Source organism: Pinus tabuliformis, chromosome 7, assembly GCF_031772625.1.
Source record: "Pinus tabuliformis cultivar Carrire ecotype Pingquan chromosome 7, CPIR1, whole genome shotgun sequence".
Taxonomy (NCBI): Eukaryota; Viridiplantae; Streptophyta; class Pinopsida; order Pinales; family Pinaceae; genus Pinus; species Pinus tabuliformis.
The window spans coordinates 1,580,831,410-1,580,852,831 of record NC_142293.1 but is presented as its reverse complement, the minus strand read 5'-3'; the positions used below and the strand labels follow the sequence as shown (position 1 = coordinate 1,580,852,831).

The following is a 21,422-nucleotide window of genomic DNA, read 5'->3' as shown; positions in this document are numbered from 1 at the left end:
CGACAATGAATTGTAGCGGCAAACCCTTCACCCACATTTGTGAGTGGAAAAGATGTTCCCCCTCCTCTAGATCTTCGGGCTCATTCTTCTGAATCTTGGCGGTGGCAACAGTGGCGCTAGGCTCCGCATCAATAATCTGCTTCCCTTTGTCATTCCTCTTGTCGGGTTTTGACTCAAGGTCGGAACATGCATCTAAATCTGAAGCCTTCAACTCAGCCACCAGCGATTGCTTGGCCCGACACTCACTTGTGCTGTGAGTGGGGCTCTTATGGAACTCACAGCACTTTCATGTGTCCTTTGACTTCATGATGGTGTTCTTTTCTTGCAGCTTCGACGAGTTGTCTTGGGTCACCCCGCCTTGGCTTTGTCCTTTGTTCTTCGGATTCGGAGATCCAAAGTCTCGCTTCTTTTGTTTAAATTTTTGCTCGACCTTGACAGCATATCGGTACGTCGTGCCAAGCAAGGAGATGTCCAGGAACTCCATCTCATCCTGAATGTAGCTGTGTAGGCAATCACGGTATTTGAGTACCAAATGCCGCTCAAAATCCTTGATACCCAACTTTGTGCGAAGGGTATGAAAAATATTGGTAAACTCTAGCAAGTCTTGGTCTCTTCCCTGCCGCAGCGTGGTCCACTTTATGTATTGATCCTCATAGCTTCTGACAGGGTAGTACTGCTCCTTGATGGCGTTTCGGAATGAATTCCAAGTGGGTGCGGCTAAAAACAGTGAGGCAATACTTTCATCCTTCTATTCGTAGTAGGTTTCCCACTAGTCCTTGACGTGGGGGGCAGCTTTGAGAAGTGCAAAAGTGATCTTTTCCCGCCTGGAAAAATCATGAACAGAAAATATCTTTCTAGCAAATTTAACCATTTATCTATGGCGTCCGTATCTATCTGACCCTCAAATATGGGAATGTTAAAGTTAACTTGTTCCTTAAAGGGTGTGGCGCTTCCAGAGTAGCTACTAGAAGTACATGCATCACCCCTGGGTAGCCGCTGAATGATTTGGGCAAAGTTGTCCATCATCGCGTTCCTTTGTCACTCGAGGGCTTCTTCGAACAAGATTTTGATAGGCTCTCCCGCCCCCTCATCTTTCTTTTCATCCGCCATGGAAGGCCGTCGGGATTTGCGAGGCTGGTCTTGCAAAGGTTCGACCAGTTCAAGCCCTAACTCCTTATATCCCGACCTCGTTGGGGACATGCAAAGAAAAACAGAGAAAGAGCAAACCGCTCTGATACCACTGATCCGGATTTAAATAGGAACGCAACAAATTACAGATATAACCATAAATACAGAGATGCTGCAGAAATAACACTTCATTTCATTGATATCAAATACTAAAGTATGCTTGCAAACAGAATGGAAATAAGACTAGCTCGGGCGATGGTAGCTTATCTCTAAGAAGAGATGTGGCGGCTACATGCCTCTGAATTGTGTTACAATGAAGCTCAAAGGCCTATTTATTATTAAGAAACAATGGAAAACCCTAAACATCCAAAAACTTAACCCTAGGAGATGAAACGCCAAACTATGGGTCCCATTTGGGTAAATTGGTACATCAACTTCCCGGGGTCGTAACTTTGGCATACGATCTTCGTTTGGCGTGCACAATACCTTGTTAGAAAGATCTATCAGAAGGTTTGCATCTCATCTAGGATATCTAAGCATTTAAGCAGCGGTTGTTCATCCGGTCACCTGGTTTTCAATTGATCTAAAGCAAGTAGTTGACTCCATAAGGCACTGGTCTCATAAATAATTCAATCTAATCCTTTTAATCAACCAAGTGGGTAGGCCATTCAATTGTGTCTCCCGGACTTGTTGGTTGCCAATAGGTCTTGCATTTCCCTCTTCCATAGGGACTACCCCCCATAGCTTGTTGTTGGGAGACATCTATGTTGAAAATAGTGTAACTAGGTTCGGTCTTCATCATGTCAAATATTGTAACAATGTATTTTTGTATCAAGAAAATTTTTATTTTTTTGAAGTCGTGGCTCCAATTGAGAGCCTTAGATGAGTCATGTAAAATGAAGACAGTGATGTACTATTACACTTGTAAATGCAATTGATGTAATTCAAATCCTTCTAGATCATAAATGAAATACTCCAACATGTACCCACGGAATTATTGCAAAGAAACCACTTGAAGAAAATTCTAGAAGCCTCTTGTTTTAATGTCGGCCTATCCAAGAATCATGTCGGCTTAATCAATGAACACGTCGGCCTAATCAAAGGATCTAGTCGACCTATGGGAGAGGAGACAAGCCAATATAAAGGCTACAATCACACCTCCTCAAGACATACATTCAATCATAATTTGTTCTTGAAGGAAAGCGAAGTGAAAGGGTCAACGAGAGAAGGTAGCCGTAGTCATATGAGGAGGTTTGTTCCCTCATGCGAATTCTATTCTCTTAAGCGGCATTTTGATCTGATCTAGGGTTTCATGTTATATGGGTAATATTGTTGGGTTATAGATCCAATCTAGCCGCAGATTGAATGAATAGATCAATACCAAAGAGATCGAAGCCATCTAAGCGCTAGAGGAGCCCTATCTCTCCCATCACATGCATCCGCATACTAATGCAAAGGGTTATGTCTTTGCTGACCTATAACAGTCATCCATTTGGCATCACGAAATTGCAAATCAAGAGACTATTATGTATGAGATGAGTCTACATGAAGTGCGAGGATAGAAAAAGGCTAGAAGAGCCTATCCGAGATCATCGTTGCTGACTGTCATGCTCTTACTACAGACCTGATTCACTGCAGAAGTATACAGTATGTTTGGGTACATGTTTGGAGGTATTGTCATTTGATGTTGAAGGCATTTCTGATTCAATGTTTAGGTCATGTAATTTCTCAATAAAGATTCTATAAGAAAGAGTTCAAAGGGTTTTTCCTTTCAAGTTTAGGAGAGGTTTTTTCCCTAGCATGGTGCCAATATCTTGTGTACTTGTGCATTTTGATCTTCTTGTTTGGTAGCTGGTTGATGATAATAATTCTTGTAAACAATAAGAAGCAGAATCTAAAGAAATAACATCACAAGCAGTTATCACAATTAAGAGAAGTCGAATATTTAAAATTGCCCTTCATTTCTCAACAAGCTAGAACGGAGAGATCGAGGATCAGAGTGACAGCCCCCGACCTGAGTTGTTGTCGCACCGTGTTTGTACAATCTAAGCGACAACATTGCCAATGCCTTTTATTGCATACCTAGTGTTGTCACCAAGCTCCACATAGATTTCTAAGCTCCTTGGCCATACTAGTGAAAAATATCCCAAGATCTTGTCATGTGGCGAGATGCACCACTATCCACTAACCACACCCCTCTCATAATAGTGCTAGAAAAGCATGACAACAAGGCAAAGTTCTTCCCGAAATGACTCGCCTCTCGCTAGGATCACCACCTTTCACCTTAACAACTACTTCACCTCCCATGAAGTTGACTTCTAGTCCTATGTCCTCCATGGCCGAAACTGAAAAAAAATTCTTCTCCAACCCTGGTAAAAACATCATCTCCATGATACTCCCTAAGTCCATCTGAAACTGTATGTTGCCAATGCCTTCTACTACATACTTGTTTTTGTTACCAAGCTCCACATGTAGATCTCTAGGCTCCTTGGCCATACTGGTGAAAGTATCCCAAGATCTTGTCATGTGATGAGATGCACCACTATCCACAAACCACACCCCTCTCATAACGGTGCTAGAAAAGCATGACACCAAGGCAAAGTTCTTCTCGAACTTCTCAGCCAACTCATCCATCTATGTTGTGGTTGTCATAGATGTCTTCCCTTTACCCTTCTTCTTGTTTGGGCATTGTCATAGGTGTTAGAAATCCAAGTACAGTGCAGTACAAGCAATATTTTATGAACTTCAGATAATTATTTTTGAGGTTAGCAGTGCTTCTTTTTAAATTTATTCTTAAATCAACAAGTAATTATACTTCAGAAATTGACAAACAGTAGTAAGGAGAAAGCAGAGATCACAATGCATAATAAGGGACACTAGAAATTAGGTCCAAGACCAGGGTAAAACCCCACAAGGGGAAAACCCAACCAAATCCTTCTTAGGGAGATCCTTCAAAATACATCAAGACAAGGACTATACTGACCCAAGAAGACTACCACAAATGCAAGGTTTCCAAAACTAAATGTCCAACAAAGATCACAAAGGAGAGGTTGATCTTCTCACAAGAATGGAATGTACCCTTCCTTGAGCTCGGACTTCAACCAATAATAAATCTCAAACTGATAAGAGAGAAACAATGTGTATCTGCCACTACAGAACTTAGATCTTTGTCACATTGCTCGGATCTGCCACCACAGAGCTCGTATTTGTCACCACAAAGCTCGGATCTATGTCACAGAGCTCAAATCTGTGTCACAGAGAATTTGGATCTTGCACCACAGAGCTGGGATCTATCTCACAGAGTTTGGATTTGCCACCACAAAGCTCGGATCTGCCACCAAAACTCAGATCTATGCCACAAACTTTTAGATCAGGCCACCAGAAGTCAAATCTATGCCACAAACTTTTAGATCAAGCCACCAGAAATTAGATCTATGCCAGAGTTTCAGATCAAGCTCTCGGATCACTGCTACAAGTGTCACACAATGAATTAGACCTTAGTGAGAGAGAGAGAAGACTTTCTTGCTTGAGTAGACTTTAGATTGCTTCTTAAAATACCTTCGCTTAAGTAGGACAAATAGATATGCTTGAGAGGTGAATGCATGGCAAGGAGAGCAAGTAGCCTCTTTATATAGTCATCAAGGTGATCTGAATGGGTGCCAATGAGAGTAAGTTGACTTAACTGTCTAGAAGGGACGACTTGCACTTGTGGAGCCTTCATAAATTACAAAATATTTTTTCCTTCTTTAAAATATAATTTTCCTTCTTTCAGTGCCATGTAAAATATGGCTTACAAAATTTATTTTGACCATGAAGAACATGCTAGAAGGAAATAATAATTCATTTTTCAAGTTACAATGAAAATAAATATTTCATGAAGACCGACCATAGCTACATTTTCAACATCCGGCATGATGGCCAAACTTGTGATATGCAAACCACTTGACTTTGCTCATGCCCTTCTCCTTCTTTCCTTGTGAAGATCCTCCTCCACCCTGAGTCTTCTTTACCTTTCCCTTGTCCTTCTTAGCTTGTGTAGCAAGAGCAAGTTTCTCATCCCCACCTCCACTCTTACATTGTCCACCAATTATGGAACTTTCCCAGATTTCTTTCTAGATGAAGTCATCCCATAACTGGCTATAATCAGGAAGTTGGTGTCTAGTAAGGATCCCCTCCACAAAGGTGGTCCATTGCTTCGCGCAACATTTCAAAGCTACCTTCACTAGCTCTGAATCACTCACAGCTTCTCCTACAGTTGATAACTCATCACAAGCCTGCTGGATCCTGGTGAGATATGATATCATAGTCTCTGATCTGTTCATATGAATGTTGTTCAGCTTCTCTCTTAGCACCATTTTTCTATTCCCATTTGTACTATGGTATAGACTAGTCAAGGTCGTCCACATCATGTGTGTTGTGGTCTTCCTTGTTATGCGATGGATCACATGATCCCTCATACCATCCAAGATGATACCTCTTGCTTTCACATCTTCTAACTCATGCTCAGTTATTGTGGCAGCATTTGAAGGAACTGGAACCCTATGATCTACAAACCCCCACAAACCATTGGTCTTCAAGATAAAGGTTTTGCGCTCCTTCCATGGACAAAAGTTATTAGCCCCCTTCCAACCTGTCTTCATACCTCAAGCTCAATGATGCCATGTCACGAGATTAACCTTGGCCACAAAACCCTTAAAAATAAAATTGAATTTCTGTTGTTGAAACCCTTATGCCATTGATCTCTCCCACAAAGTTTCTATAGCTCTGATACCATGTTTGTTCTTTAATACCATATCAGATCTATTTTATCTCAGCAATTTACACAAAACCCAGAAAAATATTTTACCTAAACAAAATTTTTGAAATTGCTATAAAAATAAATACCCTAGTAATTTAATTTCTTAAAATTAATTTGGAGTGGAAATAACAAGAGAAATCAGACATAAAACAATAAAGAAATGACCCAAAACAACCCTCCACTTTTATATTAATCAAGAAAATTAGGGTCAGACCCTCAAAGAATTTTCAAAAAATTTTCTTAGTTGGAGCAAAACCTGTAACTCAGCTTGTTGTGGGAAATCAATTAGCGTGTTGTAGCGTGTTGTAGGAAGAAATCGACCTCTAAAATGCCTTGGAAATTCAGCCCCTCTCTACAATAAATTTGGCCTCTAGCCCTGTTGTACGGTTTGCTGTACAGTCTTGTTCCAATGTTGTACATGTTGAAGAATGTAACTAGTGTCAGTGCTCATAATTGTATTCGAGTCATGGTGTAATATATTTTTCAAAAGAAAGAAAAAGAAATTTATTTACAAAAGAAAATTGTTTATTAGCATGGGTTTCTAGCTCTTATTATTTTATTTTTAGTTCAAAGCCTCCATTGTAGGCTTCTAGGGTTTATGTCATGAGCCTTAGTCCAAGTAATCATGTAATAAACCCTTTCTTGGGCTTTATGTAAACTAAGTCAAATAGACCTCTTCCACCAAGTCGACCTCAAAGAAGACAAGTTGGCCTGAACAGGAGCCTCAAACCACTATATATTGGCAGCAACTCAACCTCATTTGAACAATCAAGCAAGCAATTCGATCTGCAATTGAAGGAGGAAGGAAAATGAGTGTGCAATACCTAGAAGGAGATAACCCTAGCGAAGGAGGAGACACTTTTCAAGCAAGAAGAAGCCTAAATTCTCTCTTTTCTACCACACGTGCGAAGTTTTTAGGTTGCTGCAAGAGGGCCGAAATTGCAGACATGCAATAGGGGCCAAAATTCTAAGTTGTAGCTAAGCTAGAGCTGGTTGACTAAAAGTGACTACTAGTTTTGCAAGTTGTTCTGGAAGGCTGAATTGGTGGAGTGAGGAAAGTCTTTTTGGTTTGGTCTAAGGTCTTGGATTGTTTCAATTTGACTTGAATCTACTAGTGGAAGAGTTTGACTGGGATTTCCCCTTCATTTGGGTTTTAGCCCTACCTCAGTACCTATATCTGGTGTCATTGATTGTCATGTTTTTGATTTGATGATTGCTTGATGAGAAGAAGATTAAAAAAAAAAAAAAACACAAGAAAACCTAATAAGAATACAAGAATTTTTGGAATTTTTAAGTCTAACTATTAGAAATCCTTCATGTACTTTCTAAGTTATTTATGCCTACTTGTTATGTTTAATTAACAAGTTATTTACCACGTAAATACTGAAAATAAATACAAGTACATGCTCAACACATTGCACATCATCAACTAAAAGAAAAACAAGCACACAAGTGACACCGTTGTTTTTGGACTAATGTCCCCGAAAAAATACAATGCGGGAAAACCAGTGCAGCTATCTAAGGGTTTCATTATTAAGCAGTTTCAAAATACAATTTGGGTGACAAACCGGCTCACCCAACAGAGAATGATCTCGACCGTAGTACCTCTCAGTCGGAGATAGATATTCTGGCTAAAACCCGGATTAACAATCCCACAGCTCTCAGCTCCAATCTGCCCCACGAAATCTCCAGTGTCTGCCTCTAGGGATTGCGTCAACCTCTCTGGCCCAGCGTCACCCCAACTCGCCCTGCGTCAGCCTCTAGAGCCTCTGCGTCACCCACGCTGGCTCTCTCTAGCACTACGCAGCTCCTAGCTGCCTTTGCGTGGGCCCTGACTGGCTCTGTGTGGCCTCTAGCTGGCTCTGCGTCCCTCTCTCTCGGCTTCTGCGTTGATGCTCCCAGTACCCTCTCTACCTCTTTGCTTCTGTATTCATTGCCCCTCAGCTGCAACTCTGATCACTCCTTCAATTTCCTCAGCAAGCCCTGCCCCAGAAAATCGAATTCTTGATCAACTCGGTGTGTTCTCCAAGTGACCCTCAAGCCTCCTCTTACACTTTTCTAGTTGACAATTCAACGGCTAAGATTAAGTCCCTAATCAACGGCTAAAATTAACTCTGGCTTGATCCATGACTTTTGGGCCCTTCTAACACAGTTTCATATTGATTCACATTAATATTTTATTTTCCCTAAGTTTAGACTTAGGGACTCCATTAATAATATTAATTAATTTAATATCTCCCAAACTGTTTAGAATCTGCCCAAACCATTTCTGGGTATTGGAGATCTCATGTGCTTTAGCCTCTCCGCCAATTTTCATGGCTAGAGCACATCCGATGCTACCCCAAATCAACAAGAATATCACAAGTAATTGTCAACATAAGCAAGTCTTTTTGCCTTTTTGATTTTCTAACATGGTATCAAAGCTAAGGTAAAGGAAGAGAAGGAAAAAGGCAGCTTGTGGATCTATTGAAGGAAGGGTCAAAAGAAGAACATAAGGAGAAGGAACATATGAGAAGTGGAAGGCCTACTATCTAAAAGAGATATTATAAAATCTTTGGCATCTTCAATGAAGAGAAAAAACAAACTAGAAGAAGCCACCAACTATAGAAGCATGGAAGAAGAGGATAGATCTCATCCTTGCAAAGCACAAAGTTTTGGATTTTGAACTAGGAAAAGTCAAGGAACCCTAAGATGATGTAGGAAAAGAAAAGTATAACGAAAAAGACATCTTGGCCATGAATATAATTATAAATGGTGTGAAGGATAACTTAATTCCCTACATATCCAATATAGGTACTGCAAAGGGATGTATGAAGCTCTCTCCAAACTATTCACCATCAAGAACATTGGACAAGTAGCCAATCTCAAGAATGAACTAAGGACAATAAAGATTACACTTTGTCCTCTTATTTTGTATGGATCTCTCAAATAAGAGATGAACTCCAAGCCATTGATGTAGTCACACCGGATAAAGAACTTGTGATTGTTGCACTTCTAGGTCTACGAAAATCATGGAGCTCCTTTGCATCAGGTATCAGCGGTTGGAAAGAAACACCGTCCTTTGAAGAAATGTAGGATACTAGGATGTATGCAGTCAAGAAGAAGCTCACATCTCATTAGTAAGTGATAAGAATGAAGATGAAGAAAACAACACATCCAATGCTTACTTTGCTCATCACAAGAAGAAGGGAGGATACAAGAAGTTTAAAGGATCAAAGAATAAGATTGACCTATCCAAAGTAGAGTGCTATCATTGTCATAAGATGGGGCATTATAAGAATCAATGACCTGAAAATCCTAGGAACAAGGACAAGAAGAGAAAAAGAAAACATGCAACAATTGTTGATGAAGCTCCACCTAAAAAGAACAAGAAAATTATTTATTAGCGTGGGTTTCATGCTCTTATTATTTTATTTTAGATCAAAGCCTCCATTGTAGGCTTCTATGGTTTATGCCATGAGTCCTAGTCCATGTCATCATTTAATAAACCCTTCTTGGGCTTTATTTGTCAAGAAAGAAAATTATTTTTGAAGTAAACTAAGTCAAATAGACCTCCTCCTCCAAGTCGGCTTCAAAGAAGTCAAGTCGGCCTCATTAAGGACAAGTCAGCCTCAATAGGAGCCTCAAACCACTATATATTGGCAGCTACTTGACCTCATTTGGATAATCAATCAAGCAATTCAATTTGCAATTAAAGGAGGAAGAAAAAGGAGTGTGAAATACCTAGAAGAAGAAGAAAACCCTAGCGAAGGAGGAGACACTTGTCAAGCAAGAAGAAGCCCAAATTCTCTTTTTTCTACCACTTGCAAAGTTTCTGGGTTGCTGCAGCAAGGCCGAAATTCTGGGAGTTGGGTGCCGAAATTCTGAGTTGTCGTTGGGCTAAAGATGGTTGACTAGAAGTGATTGTTGGTGTTTTGCTAATTATCCTGGAAGGCTGACTTGGTGGAGTGAGGAAAGTCTTTTGGTCCGGTCTAAGGTCTTGGATTATCTCAACTTGACTTGAATCTACTAGTGGAAGAGTTTGAATGGGTTTTCCCCTTCATAAGGGTTTTAGCCCTGACTGAGTGCCTATTTCCAATGTCATTGATCTTCATGTTTTTTATTTGATAATTGCTTGATGAGAAGAAAATAAAATAACATAAAGAAACCTAATAAAAATATAAGAATATCACAAGTAATTGTCAACGTAAGAAAATCTTGTTGCCTTTCTAATTTTCTAACAATACATTACCGTTTTCCACCCCATAATTTGGCCTCCTCAAGCTTGTATGGCTTGTGCACACGTAGGCTTAGCTCGCTGCTAAATCAGCCTGTCTTTAGCAAATAACTCGGCCTTATTTCTAGTTCTACTCGACCGTCTCTCTTTCCTCCACCTGGCTCCATTCGACCTTCACTCGGCAAACTTCCTGCCTCTCTTCAGCCAAGTCACACTGCTCTTGAAAAACACTCTCTCTCAATCGCTCAACCCCAAAATGTATCACTCACTCTTGTACTTATACTTTTCCAAAGGGTGTAATACCATGGGTCTATATCTTCATCCTCTCCTTAGGGTCCTTTATAATTTTCCAAGGCTAAATCCCTAAGTCATTTAAATAATTAATTATTTATCCTTAGATAAAACATTAGCCTGATTAGTCCCAAGGGGGCAACTCACTGGTGATCGAAGTAATGTGAAATCTGTGAAAACTAAGAGATCCAAGGTTCAAATCCCCCTAGTTGTGTCCCAGTTTACGGAGAGGAGAACAAGCCATAGACCCTCAGAGGTTTACTAGTAGTTACGTGTGAGGTGGGTTGTTGGGTTCCTCTAGGGTACCAAAAAAAAAAACAATAGCCCAAGTCTACATTAATCACTTAAATTAATCAATGTACTTTTCCTAAGTAAAACTTAGGAAGGAAATTATATTAGTTGTTCCTCATGAACAACCACCCAAAAAGGACATCTCTTCCACATGCTAAGACACCAAGCCTAGTAAAAGACCTTCCGATGTGTTGAAAAATGTAACTACGTTCGGTCTTCATAAACTGTACTTGTCAAAAGAATTTTTATTATTGTTACAATGACTTATTAAAGCATGGGTTTCATGCTTGGGTCATCATTTTATTAGTCAAAGTCCCCATTGTTTACTCCTAGGATTAATAAAGAGTCATTAGAGTCGTTGTATATTTTACAAGACCCTTCTTGGGCTTTCGAACAATGTAAAAAGAATTATTTTTGAGTCAAAAATGAATTATGTAACCTCCACACCAAGTCGGCCTCAAGGAAGGCAATTCAACCTCTTTGGAAGGCTATACATACTCAACCTCAACCTCATTTGGAGCATCTCATTCTCTCACACAGTTCAATATCTAAAGCTGGAAGTTGGGAAAAGTGTGAAGGTGAAGAAGGAGGCTAAAAGGAGTGCGAGTTTGGTCAAGAAGGGAAGGACAAAATCAAAGTTTTGGGATCTCTCTCTCTCTCTCTCGTGTGAGCTAATTTGGGAGATCAAAGTCTCCTTGTCAAAATCGAAGTTGTTGCTGATGCCGGAAGTTGCCAAGTTGAAGTTGTTGGAGTCGAAGTGTTGCTGCTACTAAATCGAAGGTTGGATCGAAGAAGGAGAGGTTGGCTTGGTGTGGAGGAGGTTTGTGTCTAGGTTGAAGGGTCTAAAGGAAAACTATTGAAGGAAGAGATTTTTACTGGGTTTTCCCCTAGATAGGGGTTTTGCCCTGGCAGAGTGCCTACATCTTGTGTCTTGTGTTTTTATGATCTTCATGCACACATAATTTGGTAATTGCTTGATGAAAGATAATATAACAAATAAGTAAAGGAAGCCAACATAATTCACAAGTAATCATCAAGAAAGAGAAATCTAACCCTAATTCTACTAACATTGATTTCTCAACATGGTATTAGAGCTAAGGTCGAAGAAGATTGAAGATCACTTCGTTGGCTTGAGGAAAATGATTACTCCCTCTATGATAAGAATGGGATTCAATTCTACAGGAAGATGGATCAAGAAGATTGTCTACTACTTATTCAACAAGGTCAAAAGTCAAGGATTCTTAGTTGCACTTACAGGATCACTTAATGATGATAATGCATGGATCATTGACAGTGGAGCATCAAGGCATATGACAGGGGAAAGTAAACAACTACAAACTCTATCAAAGGAACCATCTTCCCATGCAGTGGAATTGGGAGACAACAAAAGCTATGTTGTTAGAGGCTTGGGATCAACATCTTTGAAGCTGGAGAATGGAGCAAAACTACATCTCAACAACATACTATATGTTCCAGGTTTGAAAAAGAATTTGCTTTCAATTTCTTGCTTAGAAGATAACGGGGTTAGAGTTGCTTTTACTGATGGAAAAGTCTTGGTTTGGGGAAAAGATTCAAGTATTGATAAAGCTAGGGTCATTGGAGTTCATGAAGGAAGCTTGTATAGAGTCATTACACCACCTCCTCAAGCCCTAGTTCATATGGAAATCACTCCTATTGAGCTATGGCATAGAAGATATGGTCATCTTCACTACAAGGTCATTACCACTCTTAAACATCTAATTCATGGCATCCACGATATCAAAGAAGATCGTGAAGGAGTTTGCAAGGGATGCTCTTTGGAAAAACATACAAGAAAACCATTTTCAAATAGTGAAACAAGGTCTAAAGAAATATTAGACCTCATACATTCTGATGTTTGTGGGCCCATGTCTAACAAATCACTTGGAAGTCATCTTTATTATGTAACATTTATTAATGATCACTCTAGAAAGACATGGCTCTACCTTCTCAAGAAAAAGGATGAAGTATTTGAGAAATTCAAAGAGTTTAGATGTGAAGTGGAAACCCTAACCGAAAGAAAAATAAAGACTTTGAGATCCAACAATGGTGGGGAATACACTACTAAAGAATTGGTTGCATATTGTAAAGAAGCGGGAATTAAGAGGGAGCTTATTGTTCCATACTATCCCGAACAAAATGGAGTGGCTGAAAGAAAGAATATAACAATTGAAGAAGGTGTACGAACAATGCTCCTTGATCAAGACCTACCAAAGTTTCTATGGGGAGACGCTGCAATGACAATCGTATATATTCAAAATAGAAGTCCGCATAGAATTCTTGAAAATATGACACCCGAGGACGCATTCATAGGGAAGAAGTCAAGTGTGGACCATCTCTGAATCTTTGGGAGTCCTCCCTACATCCACATTCCAAAGGACAAGCGAAAGAAGCTAGATTCTCCAAGCAATAAAGGGATCTTCGTTGGCTATAGTCTCTCCTCAAAGGCATATAGTGTTGAAATTTCTAAGACTGACACATAAGAAATCCCTACTGCATTATCTGGTTTATTTTCTCCTACTTGTTATTTTCATTAACAAGTTATTTATAAATATAAATAGTGAAAATAAACACAAATGCAGCCTTAACACATATACAGATCAGCAACTGAAATAACTGAGACAAACACACAAGGGGCGCCGTTATTTTTTCGGACAAAATCGTCCCCGGAAAAACCTAGTGTGGGAAAACTGGAGCAGCAGATATGAGAGTTTTATTATTATGCAGTTTTTGAATACATCAAGGGTGCCAGAAATGGCTCACCCAACAGAGAATGCCCTCGGCAGTAGTACCTCTCCTCGGAAACAGATATTCTAGCTAATCAATCACTGGATGAACGATCCCACAGCAACAATTGCAGCTCCTTAGCAGGACAGCGAAAGCTGCTCGAAGCTTCTCTGCTGCTCTGCGTCACCCTTCCAGGCTCACCAGCGCTCAGTCTGCCCCACGAAAATTCTCCCAACGCTACCTCTTGGCCCTGTGTCTACTCTACTAGCCTCTGCTCAGCTACTGAAGCCTTTGCGTCATCCCCTTGACTCTTGCATCAACCCTCAGACCCTTTGTGTCACCCACGCTGGCCTCTTCAGCCTCTACGTAGCTCCCAGCTGCCTCTGCGTCAGCCTCTCCAAGCTCTACGTTGTCTCTCCCGCACTATCTTTGCCTCTCTACTATGTATTCTCGGCCTCGTGCCGAACTACCCCTCACTGCAACAGATCATTTGTTCAATTCTCTCAGTAAACCCTGCTCCAGAAAATCGAACTGACTAATCAACTTGGTGTCTCTCCAACTGACCCTCAAGCCTCCTCTTATACTTTCCATGTTGATGATTCAACGGCCGAGATTAAGTCGCTAATCAACTACTAAGATTAGATTTGGCTTGATTCTCGTCCTTTAGAACTTTCTCACCCATCTTATATTAATACAGATTAATATTTTAAGTTTCCTAAGTTTAGACTTAGGGTCTCTTTAAAAATATTAATTATTTTAATATCTCACCATCCGGGTGGAATTTCCCCAAACGATTTCTGAGTCTTGGAGATCTCATGTGCCTTAACCTCTCCACCAATTTTCATGGCTAGAGCACATCCGATGCTACCAAAAATCAACATATAGAATCTACATCAAAGAAGGGAGACACGTTGAAGTAAGCAGGGACGTTATATTTGATGAAAATCAAGCCTACAAAAGATCGAAGGATATTCCTATTGATTCCAATGACGAAGATCTACCTATATTTAAAGAAGAAGTACAACCTGACAACCCTTCTACAATTCAAGAAGAACAAGAAGGACCAAGTGAGCCTATTCAACCTGTGGCCATACCGAACACAAGGAAGAGGCCAAATTGATTAAAATCTACTCTTGAAGATGCTGAAGGGCATGGCGCTGCGAAAGGAACCTTTAGAGAAAGCAAAAGGCTGAAGAGATATTTTGGATATGTTGCATATATGACAAGACTAATTGAAGCATAACCATCTACATTTGAAGAAGTTGCTCATCAAGAAGTTTGGAAGAAAGCTACGCAGGAAGAATATCAATCCATCATGAAGAATGGGATTTGGGAAATCGTTCCTAGACCTAGTGACAAATCGGTTGTCACCTCAAATTAGATCTACAAGATCAAACACATTGTTGATGGAAGTATAGATAAATACAAGGTCAGATTTGTTGCAAGGGGTTTCTCTCATAAGGCATAGATTATGAAAAAACCTTTGCACACACTGCAAGGTATACTCCCATTTGATCTTTGGTTTCATTAACTGCTACAATGGGATGGAATATCCATCAAATGGACGTGAAGACAACATTTCTAAATGGGACCATCGATGAGGAAGTGTACATTGAGCAACCCGGAGGCTTTGCGGTAAATGGCAAAGAAACGTGTGTTTGTAGACTCAAGAAGGCCCAATATGGTTTGAAGCAAGCTCCTAGGCCATGGTATGCAAGAATGGATGCATGCCTTCTAAAAATTGGGTTCGTGAAGAGTTCTATTGATCCAAATCTCTACATCAAGGTTGTGAATAATGAGCTAGTCATTATTCTATTGTATGTGGATGATCTATTCATTACAGGTGTGGAGAGAAGAATACAAGAATGCAAGAAGATGTTGGCAGTTGAATTTGAGATGAAGGATCTAGGATTGATGCACTATTACCTAGGTCTGGAAGTATGGCAAAATCCTGGGGAGATATATTTGGGGCAAGGAAAGTATATCATCAAGTTGTTGCAGAAATTTGGGATGATGGATTCCAAGCCCATGACTACTCTTATGATCACCAATCTCAAGAAGTTGAGGAGCTTCGACTCAAGTCTCGTGGATCTCTGATGTATTTGGTAAAGACTAGGCCGGATATATGCTTTGCTGTAAACATCCTCAATCAATTTCAGTTGGAGCCTCGTCATGATCATTGGATAGCTGCCAAGCATATATTAAGATATCTTCGTGGCACGATACATCACTGCCTAAAGTACAATAGCAAGGAAGTCAAGTTGATTAGCTTCACAGATTCTGATTGGGGTGGCAGTGAGACCAATGGAAGAACCACTACAGGTGGATCCTTTAGTTTGGTATCTGCCCATCATCTCATGGATGAGTAGAAAGCAAGATCTCGTTGCTTTGAGTAGTGTTGAAGCAAAATACATGGTTGTATGTGAAGTAGGAAAGGAGGTTGTATGGTTGAGGAAGCTTCTAACAGATTTGTTCGAGAAGCCTCTGGATCCTATTGTGATTGATTGTGATAATCAAAGTTGTATCATGATGTCTGGAGATCCCGTGTTTCATCCTAGGACGAAGCATATCAACAATAAGTTCCACTATATTAGGAACTTGGTGCAGGATGGGATCGTGAAGCTACAGTATGTCCTGACAGATGATCAGGTAGTTGATACACTAACAAAGACTCTTCCTAATAAGAAGTTTGAATATCATAGAAGCATGCTTGCTTTATTTGATATTGTTGATTTTTTTGATGATGATAAAAGTTTGGAAGAGATGTGTGGAGGACTTATGCGTGAGACACATTGCCTGGGAAGACATTTGGTCGGCACTATGTGTTGATGTCTAGTTCCCGAAGTAGGGAGGGTGGCGTTGGTCATGGAGCTCTTGACTTCGGATACGCACCTAGATCCCTAGATTTATGGTTAGCAAGTAAGCCTGATGGTACCTAGAGAGGTTGAGAGCTTTAGTCCATCTTAGTCCCGCTTGGATATATTTCCCTATCCAGGAATCTAGTTTGTGCCATTGCGGTGCCTAAATTGTTGAGAGACTTTAGATAGATTGCCCTGGTTAGCAATCTAGTCCATGGTATTGCAGTGCTAAACTCTTCATAGTTCATATAGTTTGAGATATTCCTCGTACTTGTTATGAATACCCCCCTAGTTAAAACTTAAGACGGAGTGTTGAAAAATGTAACTAGGTTCGATCTTCATTAAATGTATTTGTCAAAAGAATTTTTATTATTGTTACAATGACTTATTAAAGCATGGGTTTCATGCTTGGGTCATCATTTTATTAGTCAAAGTCCCCATTATGGACTCCTAGGATTAATAAAGAGTCATTAGAGTCATTGTATATTTTATGAGACCCTTCTTGGGCTTTTGAACAATGTAAAAAGAATTATTTTTTAGTCAAAAAAGAATTATGTAACCTCCACACCCAGTCGGCCTCAAGGAAGGCAATTTGACCTCATTATAATGCTATATATACAAGGCAGTTCGACTTCATTTTGAGCATCTCACTCTCTCACACATAGTTCGATATCTGAAGCTGGAAGCTGGGAAAAGTGCGAAGGTGAAGAAGAAGGCTAAAAGGAGTGCGAGTTTGGTCAAGAAGGAAGGGAAGGACAAAATCAAAGTTTGGATCTCTCTCTGTCTCTCTCGTGTGGGCTAATTTGGGAGATCAAAGTCTCATTGTCAAAATCGAAGCTGCTACTGATGCCAAAAGTTGCCAAGACGAAGTTGTTGGAGTCGAAGTGTTGTTGCTACTAGGTCGAAGGTTGGATCGAACAAGGAGAGGTTGGCTTGGTGTGGAGGAGGTTTGTGTCTAAGTTGATGAGTCTCAAGGAAAACTATTGAAGGAAGAGCTTTTGACTGGGTTTTCCCCTAGATAGGGGTTTTGCCCTGGCAGAGTGCCTACATCTTGTGTCTTGTGTTTTTGTGATCTTCATGCACACATAATTTGGTAATTGCTTGATGAAATATAATATAACAAATAAGTGAAGGAGTCCAACATAATTCACAAGTAATCATCAAGAAAGAGAAATCTAACCCTAATTCTACTAGCATTGATTTCTCTTCTTCTTCTTCGCCGCATCATTAAGTGCAAACTAGCAATGTCGTAGCACATCATCCTTGCAGAATTTGGAGCTCAGCCCTTTCGGCTTGAGACGGTCTTCAGATTGGTTTCATTCTTGCATCGTGTCCAGGGTTTTGCAGACTCAATAAAGAGTAGGCACTGATATCCTTACTTGGCATATTGCTCTTCGGAGACTATTGCCCATTCTACGCCCTCAAGCTGAGCCAAATGTTGGTTTACAAGAGTTTCAAATCTCTTAGAGTCAGTGGGAATTCAGTTGGATCGTCTCCCTCCTTTTTGATATTCCTTAGATGCTCTTGGTCACCTTTTACCTACTAGATAGGAGCTAAACAAGATTATCAGGGAGGACATCTATAGGCAGTTCGTCCAAGTCACCTAGGTCAATCCTCCGAGAGGGTTGCACCCAAAGATGGCCTTCTACGCTGAGCACTTCTTAGAGTTGAGATACGGACTCATTGTTCGACCCCAGTGTATGTTTCACCACTGGATGCATGCTCTTCCCATTCCTCTAGGCCAGTTCAGAGTAGGTTCTCATAGACTTCGGGTAGAGACAGACCACTAGGTGGATAGACCAGACAAACTCTGCCAACTATGTCATATATAGGAAGTGTACACCGAGGTGCACTTCATTCTTGGATGCCCTGTCTACTACGAGATCAAAGGAAGGTTTCATTGCTTGTTCAGAGATTCTTGGACCCTCGCCGACTTTTTCAGGTATCTCAATCAGAGATGTTTGGCCCTATATATGCAAGAGGCTCTCAGGTTCCGAGCGCATATTCTTCAGCCTCCCATCAGACCAGACCCCACACAAAGGATCACAACATTTTTCAGGGTACTACCTTCAAACAGGGGCACCAAGAGATCGATTGATACCAGTACGTATCCAGACTCCAGATCAGTGAGGATCCATGGGACCTCACCCTGCCAAACAAGATCTCAGCAGCAATTCCGTCTCAGATCCATTTTTGGGAGACGGACTAGGTCCTCCAGCATTCAGCAGCGTGCGAATCCCCCCAGGAAACGATTTAGTGGATAGTCTGCACTTGCCATCGGCTCTTCATCGGGCCAACAGACTTTGTTGAGTTTCTTCAGTGTTATTCATTCAGCCTCGGATGTTAGGAAAGATGGGTCTGATCCTCAGACCTATTAGCTCCTAGATCTTCTCCACTAGGGCCAGATGTTGATTTACTTCACGCATTATATCTTTTATAGGAGACCGTATGTTTCTCTCGCTTGGTATATACATCAGTGTACTCAACAGTCCCTTTGACCTACTTTGTGGTCATTAGTTGGACATAAATATAATTATCTTATCATATCTCATCTCAACACGGTGTTACATAAATCAACAACAAATACAAGGCTAATTTGCAGCAATAAGAATATGCTTTACCCTAAGAAAGCATGAACAATTTTTTCAGCAGTCATATTTAAACCTACCCTTGAAAAGAAATGCTTGAAACAGCTGCAAGGTGATTTTTCCATATTTCTTAAATCCTCCAGTACTTTACACTCAACTGTAAAAAACATCGTATCATAATTTGAAAATTGTTGGTTTACAAACAAGGGGAAAAGCTTTAAATTTCTGAAACTACTTAGTACACCTTTATGTAATCTCCAACCATTCGCTGATAAAAATTAATTTACATACTTAAAGAGGAATAAGAGAAATGTTTCTTAGTAGAAACGTGTTCTATAATTTAGATATTCTAGCATAGACCAAGGTCAACAACACTACAGTTGAGTCTAAGAAAATCCAGAGACTTTTATTAGCGCAATGAGTTCTGCAAAGAATGGTGTATCTCAAGGATCTAACATCCCTCGTGAAAGCAAAGAATTGCCCATTGGATATTTAATATCAAGATCTTACCTGAACAAAAAAAATAGCAATTGGATTCCCCCGCAAGCAGGAAATTCGCACAAAGCGACATGGCATGTAATTCATTGGATACAGCATATCACGCCTAGGTGCTTCACAACGGGGTCGTACTTTTAAAAATGTATCAGGCTGCAAAACCACAAACAATATCAATAATTAATGGACTAAAATCTTGTGATGAGCAAATGCTGGATAATACCATTTCAGCAATTAGTTTAACTTTAAAAAAAAATACAGACAGGGATCATATTTACATAAAACAGTGTAAACATATTGTATTCAAATATTTCACCACAAAGTCTGAACTCAATTTCTGATGTTACGTTCATAAAATTAGGCCCATAAATACAACTCCTGAGACCTCATATTCTTCCTAAACTTTCACAAACACAAGTTAACAGATGAGGTTAATTGCCAAAATAAAATAAAATAAACAGATAAGGTTAATCTAGTAAGGGAGATATTAGATGTGCAGCTAGAAAGTAAATTTGTCTCAATCTTGATGACGATGCACCCAAAATTTGCATCACTCTTGACGATAATGCTCCCCTGTCAGATGCTGAATATCCGCAGTCCCCAACTGACAATGTGAGTTTCACTATGCACTGCAGTGGATCATCAAATACACATCTTATTCCCAATTGACTGTTACAAAAACCAAGAGTCTTTTGAGAATAAAAAGAGTACATCTAATGTTATGTCATAGGTTACCTTAGCAACCAGACAATTATCACAAGAAACTCTCAAAGGTTGTTTTTAATTGTGAGAGCTATGTGAAAATTCACTCTGATGCAGAAGTATATCAAAGCACGATGCATCTTTCAAAACAAATCTCAAATTATACATCCCTGTCCTCTCTGAATATGAATCACCAGTCATATACCGATGTGTCTGATGCCAAATGAACCCTTTAGTTCCCTTTACACAAAGGGGTATATGTACTTGTTTGTGGGACGTGTGGGAGCATGTAAATTTGTTACAAATAAAAATAATAAATAATAAAAATTTACAAATAAAAATAGATAATAAAAATTAATTAGCAAAGAGTGTGTACCATACCCCCTCACTTGTGACCAGGCAACGCTACATAGCACACCATCCAAGTGACATTGTAAATCATATTCATTCATCTTATTAAATAATAATTATTATCAATTCATATCTACAAGTGTTCTTGTAACATTGGTAATAGAGCCACAAATCCTATCTGTTGTTCAAACAAGCTGCCAATTCTGTTCACTGCCTAGAGTTCTGTACAAGCGTCGTACATACTACATACCATGTTCCTAGTATCCACACTGTCCCACCCTTGACACCCGACATTGTAGCAGCCACCACCCGACCCTGTAGCAGTCATTGCCACCACCACCCTGTAGTAGTCGGAGTCGTCGCCACCACCAACCCTGTAGTAGTCGCAGCCGTTGTCATTGTCCTGTCTGTCCCACAGCCACATCGTCCCGTCACGCATCTCGTGCCTCTCTGCATCGTCCCCGCCACTATGTTCCCCTATCCCCACACTGTCCCCCACCATACCATATCTCGTGCCCTTTAATGCCGCCTCTTCACCCACACCATGCGGATATGACGTATAGATTTTTTTAAATTAATTACACTAAGGCCAAAAAAATTAAAAGGTTACTTTATAATATTTACTTAGTAAGTATTATAAAGTACACTTCATAAAATACTATATATCTATATATATATAACATAAAATAAAAGAGAGAAAGAGGAAGTGAGGTCTGCAAGGAAAAATGGTTCATAACAAACATTCACTTGCAGACATTAATTGATACAGAAATGAGGTCAATAGTGTAAGACATCGTCTTGGCAATGTTGAAAAGGGGCAAACAGAGTGGAGTGAAGGACAAAGAGTTAATAGAGAAATTTAATAAACTAATAGAAAAGGGAGGCAAAATTGATAATCTAATAGCAAAATCAGAAGATCGATGGAAAATTGCATTAAGAATGAGGAACGACAACAAGGA

At 39.9% G+C, this 21,422-nt stretch overlaps 1 protein-coding gene across 1 annotated transcript in view; it reads right to left on the bottom strand.

The window, feature by feature from the left end:
- The window catches only part of LOC149254117 (uncharacterized), a 342,370-nt gene that overhangs the window by 268,683 nt on the left and 52,265 nt on the right, over positions 1–21,422 (bottom strand). Inside the window, 1 exon segment of the mRNA XM_089460071.1 lies at positions 19,426–19,563. Coding sequence (XP_089316197.1) covers positions 19,426–19,563 — 138 coding nt within the window.